Raw genomic sequence first — 8,261 nt, 5'->3', positions numbered from 1 at the left:
ACACTTTCTTAACCTAATGGCCCGGCATGGCAGAATATATGCCAGACATGCCTACTGTAATTTTGGTGTTCTAATTGTTTATAAATGGTGCAAGTGCTTTGTCACCAGCCAGTTTTTCTGATATCACTGTTTACACTTTCATTGATTTTCGAAAAGATTATTGATCTTTTATATAATTATACAAATAGTAAAGGTTTATAACATTAGATATTAATAGTACTAGAAAATTCACTGCAAATTAAAGGAATGATTTAAATTAGAGGATGTTACTGGGGCCTACTAATTAACTTTTCACTTGAGCCATGTTTCCAAAAAAATATAGGTTGTGTGAAAAAATATGGTCTCCCATGTCTATGCAACACAATCCATTATCTTGTGCTGTGTGTGTTTGTAACTAGGATGTTTTGTGGCCAGTGACCTATTGGCTGGGAAAGGGCGAAACTGGGCCCCTCCCTTTTGGATATCAGTACAAGGCAGTACCGAACACTGCTGATGCTCTACAATACAAAGTCTGAAGTTTATAACACATTTTTAAAGGGTTATGTAAAAAAAAAAAAAATAAAATAAAATAAAATCCACTTCTGCTATAAAGAAGCTCAAAATACAGGTTTTACTTTTTTTTTTTTTTTGTAAACATGCCATTTGCAGTGAAATGCTACCCTAAAACTGCAGTTAAACAATTTTCTTACATACATATATATATATATATATATATTAAATAGAAGTGATCCTGTTTACCTCTAATCAGTTTTGTACTACAGGTTATGGAAACAATGAATGCACAAAATGCTGTTTATTCTGCAATGGTGACTTCCACATCAACATCAGGTTCGATGCTGATGCTTGTGATCTGCTTGACAACTTCTGAAGGGGAATGCAGATCAATGACACGCTTGTGAATCCTCATCTGGAAACGATCCCAGGTCTTGGAACCCTCACCACAGGGGGTTTTGCGGGTGGTGATGCGCAAAATCTTGGTTGGCATGCGCACTGGCCCCTTCACCTTCAGCTGCTTGTCCTTGGCTCCACGAACCAGCTCAGAGCAAACTGTTGAAAAATTAACATTTATATTTTACAGCTATTTTAACAATTTTAAACAATGACTTGAAAATTAACACATTTACTGATAGTACTACAGAAGCTGATCCTGCACAAGAGCTGATATACAATATTTTTACTTGTTTATGAACATGTATTTTAAAGATACTTCAAACCAATTAAATACATCATACAAATTAAATACATCATACATCTATGTTCAAAAGTCACTGCAAGGAAGCATTGCATACCAAGTAATTCTGATTTTATTGAGCTAAAATAATGACAGGCAAGCCCTATGTTACTATAAAAATGAAATGAAATTCTACATTTTAAAATCAGGGGAAAATGTAAACATTAATTGGAGTCTGCACTTAAATGTATCAACAAACCTTTCCTAAAAGATGCAATTAGATTAACAAATTTCAAGAAGTCTGCACAACTCCTACCTTTCTCGAGGGACTTGACATTGCTTGAGGTGAGGGTAATGCGGATGCGATGGATGGGCGCAGCATCATCCATCATCCCCCCCTTCATGTCACTCTTGTCATACATTGCCATTCTGGAAAGATTAAGCTCCTTTAATACTTGTTTATTTATACAAGTGTTTTGTACAACAAAAGCAGGATACCATCTAATCATTGCTAAACGAGTTTTGAGAACAATATGGCTTTCCTCGATATTTTGCTTAAACAATTTTCTACGGAGGAATCTGTACATTAAAATAATGCACACATACATGAAAAGGTGTTACCACAGGCAAAATACTAGGCAAGAATTACTAAGATTTTCTTTGTGCAACAGGCAACTTCAGCTGCCAAGAGCAAACATTAGGTGTACACCCCCCCCCCCCCAAAAAAAAAAAGAAAAAAAAAGTTTGTTCTGGTGAATAGACCAGTTCAAAAGTGGCAGAAGCACAACCCTTCTACAGTTTCTTCAAAGCCTTCATATCAGGCCTGTAACATAGTATTCAAATAATTTGCAATTTGTTAGTGCTTCCAGGTTTTGAATGAACAAGACAATATTTGGTTAATGTACGAGATCAATGCCACTTTCTTCAAGAATATTACACATTCTGTATGCTGTAATTACATGTATGAAAATGAAGTAAAATAGTACACTTGCACATGGTGTTTATGATAAGCTTTTAAACATCTTGGCACATGATGTCTGCACCATGGTGTAAGTACTAAAACCAACTGCACAATCAAATAGTGTAATGTTCTGTTCATGCAATACTACATGCTTGTGAAAATAATTATTTTCTGATGATGAATGGCTGCTCTTCCATAGTTTCGTATTCCATGTTTTCTTCTAGTATCAAAACATTTCACATTTTCTAACTATTTAGAGAATTCTTTATTATAATCTGCACACTTTCAATGCCTGGAATTTTGACTTCTCCACAAGTTTCCATTTCTGCACTGTTGCTGGTAAGTTTTGCTCAGACTGTAATCCAAGTTGTGGACCATCCTTTTATTAGGACAGTGGAAAAGCCTATAAACTAATAAACATGCAAATAAAACATGGTGTTATTTCAGAGCACGCACAGAGAGAGAGAGAGAGAAAGAGAGAGAGAGAGAGAGAGAGAAGAGAGAGAAAAGAGAGAGAGAAGAAAAGAAAGAGAGACGAGAGAAAGAGAAGAAGAGAAGAAGAGAGAGAGAGAGAGAAAAGAGAGAAGAGAGAAAAGAGAGAGAGAGAGAGAGAAAAGAGAGAGAGAGAGAGAGAAAAGAGAGAGAGAGAGAGAAAAGAGAGAGAGAGAGAGAAAAGAGAGAGAGAGAGAGAAAAGAAAGAGAGAGAGAGAGAGAGAAAAGAGAGTTAGTTTAGACAAAGATTTAACTTATGACACCTACAGTGTACACAAGATATATGATGAAATGTGTCCACTTTTTGATATTATGATATATATTTTGTAATATCCATTTACTAGAGAAACAAATTTGCTAAAGATAATATAAACAATATGCAACTAGGCCAGTTTAATTTGGAAAGTTCATGTCACCTGGTATCCTAATACTGAAAGTCACAAATCACAAGTACAACTGACAGTGATAGGAGTCCACAATAACAACCTCGTGATTAAGTGGTGGGATGCAAAGAGGGGCATGTCAGTGTTTGGTCACTGGAAGTGCCATTTTGAAGGATACCTTGCTTGTGTTGAATTCATGGTGTGATGTCTAGAAGCCAATAAGAGCTTCAACCAATTTCTTCAGGCTGGTATAAAGCTGTATCCTCCTTCTGCCTAAGGTCAAACAAATGGGAATTAGGTGTAAATATCACAGGATCCTGTTTCCATACATGGCGTGGATCTACTTTTCTTCTTAACCCCATCCTGATGGGTCTCGTGTACACGTCATTACAAACCACTTGGTCCGAGGGGTACGGCTGTACATGCAGCAACACACCAGAGGACATGGAGCGGAAAGTTGTGCTACCCCACACCCAGTGTCTAGACATTGCCAGAAATCACCAGAGTTTAAGACGCTACCAGATTTCCGATTCCTAGCCCCAATGGATTAATTGTTGCATCAGTATGCAGACTTAGGTTATAGGCATTTCTGTAGAGTTTACAGATTTATTTATCAGTAATATCAACTGCACATGCTATATGCACCAACCACCAAAGGTTGCTGTGCGAGTGAAAACCCTTTCAGGGGCTTTACTAAATAGTATTTCCCTAGACAGGGAATCTGCCCTCAGACCTTCCAATTGTCTTTTCTCCCTAACCAGTGCTGTTCTTTTCTACAAGATATCTATTCAACTTACATGGAAAATAAAAGCAAAAGAATACAAGAACAATGTATTCTTTATTTTTTCTTTGAAAATGAAAATGAGTTTTTTTGACAGAAACATGAGCACATTAGTATTGTAAACAATACTAATGGTATTTCTTAGATTTATTGTTACAAATTTTGCTTGCAAAAGCAATGTTATATAGCCTACAATTATACAAGTGTAATGTTGAAAGGGTTAATGTTATGGAGAGTGATGCGTGGAAAATGCACACAGCCATCTTGTAGATTTTTTTTTTTTTTTTTTGAAAAATGGCATGTCAGTGTAAAGTTAGTTAAGTTTATTTACCACCTTGGCTATCTGCTCAGGTGTGGGCAATCATGATTACAGTTTTACATGTATGCCGTGTAGACTTTCAAAGATGCTGGTGATGCCCATAGATTTTCACTGGCTGATTTTAATTGGTTTTTGTGCTGGTTTACTTGCATTCATTGGACTAAGTTTGGCTCAGGTTTTCAAAAAATTGAATTTAACGTTCACAAATCATTTTCTTCAATTTCTGCAGGTTCCTATTGACATCCAGTGCCCTCCATCATCCCTCCCCCCCACCCTTCAACCCTTGGTTCTCCATGCATCCCCCCAGACTGTAGGGTAGAGGAGATAAAAAATATGATTTTGGAACTTAAGTCTCTGGAGGAAGTGTCGCTCTTGGTAACAATTACTGTTGAAAAATACAATATTTACTATATCTAATAAAAATCTTACCGTGCAAAGCTATTCACTTTCCTCATATTAATAGTAAGCGGGTGCTGCACATTTGTACAAGATTTTTAAAAGTCTATGTTTCCAAATGCTTTGCCTGTGAAATTTTGAATTTCATATTACATGAGATATATCTATCTATCCCATGCCATACACGAGATATATCTATCTATCCCATGCCAGCAGGTGTGTGCTTGGCATGTACAAGGGGGAACCTACAAAATGGGTATGATAAAGCAAATACTCAAAAAGTCACATTTCTAAAAGAACACAAGGTTTTGGTAAAAGATAGCTAAAACTAAACAGACTACAATGCCCTCACACAGCCAGAGTTCTTAATGATCGTTTCTGTAATTTAGCATGAAGTGCTAATAAATGGGAGGCACAGAATAGTGCGAGGGTGTTGTGGACTTACTCCGAGTAGTGATATGCAGCGGATATTTATTATTTCCCAATGTATACCAAAATAGTACATCTTAAATTATTTTTAATCAACTTGCGTAGGTAAATAAATGAAAAGTATTGTGTCCATTACGGGTAAATTTTCCCATACTTCATACCTGTGGGGGTTAATGTTGCAGAGAGCGACGCATGGAGATAAGAGGAAAATAGACACTGCCATCTTATAGAGCAATTAAAAATAGAGTAGAAAGCAATATAGGTAAATCTGCAACAGCCTTATATTTACTGGGAAATGACGAAAATAGGTCCTGCATAGCACCACTTTGAGACCAAGTCCCCATCTATGTTTACTTTGCAAGGACCAAAACAAATGATGCACAACTCATTACTCTGATCTATCAAGTAGTCCATGTATTACTGCGGGCTTGTGAAAACGATTACTTTGTAATTACCAGTGCGTTTTTCCGAACACACTACGGGGAGCATATAATACCATGGGGGGTCCAGGGGGCATAGGTCCCTGGCTAGGTGTGCCTATTACTACAATAGAGTTACATTGGCCGATTTTAATTGTTTTTTGTGCTTATTTACTTGCATCTGGAAAAAGTTTGGCTGTGTTTTTTTGGAAAATATTTTTTAACATTTCATAAACCACTTTCTTCAATTTCTGCAGGTTCCTATTGACATTCAGTGCCATCCATTACCCCCCCCCCCCCAACTCCATTGCCAACGCATCCCCTATGTTCGTTGGGTAGAGGAAAGGGTACAGGTGAAGTTTCAATTAGCCATCTTTAAAATGGAAAATATATGCAAATGATAGAGCAAACAAATCTAAAAAACTTGTCCTCTATGTACTTCCATCGCAACTCAAAAATAACTAAGTCACTGGACACGCAAGTGTCCAATGACTTAAAAGTCACCATTTGATCTCCTTTCCTACCATTTGTAAACAAAACAATGCAGTTTTATTTTGCTACATTTATTGTAATATCTTCATCTAAATAAGTACTAAATTTTGCATATACTTACATGAAGGAATTTTTTTTTTTCAGCATAAAAGAATATGACAATACAAGAATAATATCATCATAATATTTACATTAAACTTATAAATTTCTTGCTCTGCATAAATCAGACATTCCGGACAAGAGGGTACTGAAGAATTGCACACGATTTTCAAAAACAACAATAAGACAATAGTATTCAGGAAATGGTACAAACAAATTACATGCCACCATTTGTGTCACATGTATGCATAGTGGGCAAGGAAAGCAAATGTACAAAATCTTTACACAAAATGGATCTTAGGTGCACAGGGTGTGATCCCAATTTCTATAGTTATATCTGAATTATTTTGAAAAAAAATTATAACACTATAGAATTCCTGAGGGCACATGGTGTTTTGCCAAGAGCAATAAACTGCCCACATTGCAATTTACTCTGCATATACCATGAAGATCGACATGTGTGGTTGTGGAACGTGAAACGGGACAAAAGTTTTCTCGACCAGTGATTACACAGGTACGTTTCTGCAAGGGACACGTTTAGAACCTATTAAAATTATTTTGTTTGAATCACTGGGTGCAAAAGTATTGGGATCATGCACTAGTTACTAAAGGTATTAGTATTTCTAAGCCAACTAGCACAGACTGGAGAGTATTTTTGTTCTGAAGTAACTGAAAATTGGTTACAAAATTCAATAGGTGGTGATAGTGTAATCATTGAAATCGACTAGGTATTAAGAGAATATATACCACAATACCTGGCCTGCTATTTATTCATTAAAAGTTATGAAAAATCCCTAATAAACAACTTTTTCATGCAAGCGGCAGAATTGTACCCGCCACAAGGTGGGAAAGCAAGAACTCCGCCCCTGCCAGGCCCAGTTCCTCTCTACAAGGATAGCTTTTCTGAGAGTTTATAAAATTAGGTAAGAGTTCACAATTACATGATTGTTTATTTGCATTTACAATAGTAAAAATGTACATTTAACTTATTACAATACAAATACCATGTTTTTGCTCATGTAAAGACAGTCGTCTGAAATAGCGATAATAAATTATTACTGTCTGAAACACTAAGACAAGGACACCATGTATAACAACCAATTACTGACAACACTGCAATTATACGCTGTTATAACCAGCGACAAATTCTAGCCAAAGAAAACTTCAGACTGACATTCCGAGATTTTTTCTTCTGAAATCCCTGCCCGTGGCCCTGAAAAACATTCAGTGTGTTCATCCGCTGCCAAAGCAAGTGTATGTGTGAAAAAATATATTGAAAGCCAGGCGAGTTTTACAAATTGTGAATTACACCTGCCCCTGGAAATACTACCATGTTGAGGTCAACGTATTATGGTGAAGCTTAATAACAGAGGTGCAACAATATAAGGTTTGTACAATTGACTTAGGTATAATGAGAACCAGGCAAAATCTACATATATATTGTACGAAGTTATAAGCAAATTCATGTAATAAAAATCATTACTTCTAATAGGCCAATAATACAGGCAATATTAAAATTTTTATCTGATTTGGCTATTGCAAACAACCGCAGTTGAATGATTGGGTGTGCCGGCTCAGCGCGAGACGAATTTGGATTAAAGCTTTCATAGTTACGTGGAACAGACTTATTATTCTAAGCTGTGTGGCATGAAGCACCGCCATGGCCTCCGAAGTATTTTGGGCTTGGGCAAAGTCAACAACTTTCATCTTACATTTTAAGACAAGTATAAGTATTAAACTGTTGCCATATTTGATGATTATCATTACTAAAGTTTGCAAGCTGTTACTATGTGTTTAAAATTTGTTGTTTGAGAACATCCGCGCAGACAGTTTGTGCCACAATGATTGTGCAACAACTAGTATTTTTTTTATTTTTTTATTTATTTGTCAAAGCTATCGATCAATAAAATACTGCTGCTAATTGAGGAACAATAAAAAAGCCTTATGTATAAATTTGATACGGTCTTCAGGAAACTTACGAAACGCATCTTCATATCAAAAAGTTGCTTTTGTCCAATCGTGATTTAATACATTTGTATTGTGTCAATCAGGCAAGAAGTAATCCCAGATATAACCGCAAAATTGCATACTGTAAATGTATAGGTGAAACATGGCTCTTGCCCCATAGTTTCAGCAAGCCCAATCTAAAGTTATTTTAGTGTTTTTGTTCTGTTTTCCTATGTAAATGTTCAATGTTTCACAATATAAAAGGTATATGGTTATATCCTGGGGGTCCAGGGGCCATAGCCCCCTGGCTAGGGTGTATATATTTACCACGGGGGTTCCGGAGGCATAGCCCTCTAACTAGGAAATGTGTAT

General features: G+C 36.3%; 1 protein-coding gene across 2 annotated transcripts in view; it reads right to left on the bottom strand.

Moving 5' to 3' along the window:
- Positions 1–778: 778 nt before the first annotated feature.
- Positions 779–8,261, bottom strand: part of LOC119578928 (40S ribosomal protein S20-like) — a 10,290-nt gene continuing 2,807 nt past the window's right edge. The window contains exons 2-4 of one of the 2 annotated variants that reach the window (XM_037926603.1): positions 3,186–3,280; positions 1,488–1,600; positions 779–1,047 (exon numbers count right to left, since the gene is read on the bottom strand). In XM_037926603.1, coding sequence (XP_037782531.1) covers positions 794–1,047; positions 1,488–1,600; positions 3,186–3,205 — 387 coding nt within the window. In that variant the 5' untranslated portion in view covers positions 3,206–3,280 and the 3' untranslated portion in view covers positions 779–793. The remainder of the gene's footprint in view (positions 1,048–1,487; positions 1,601–3,185; positions 3,281–8,261) is intronic. The other variant, XM_037926604.1, reaches the window with a different exon arrangement.

The sequence above is a fragment of the Penaeus monodon genome, chromosome 11, assembly GCF_015228065.2.
Source record: "Penaeus monodon isolate SGIC_2016 chromosome 11, NSTDA_Pmon_1, whole genome shotgun sequence".
In the NCBI taxonomy this organism is placed as follows: domain Eukaryota; kingdom Metazoa; phylum Arthropoda; class Malacostraca; order Decapoda; family Penaeidae; genus Penaeus; species Penaeus monodon.
This window is presented reverse-complemented; position numbering and strand designations above follow the sequence as displayed.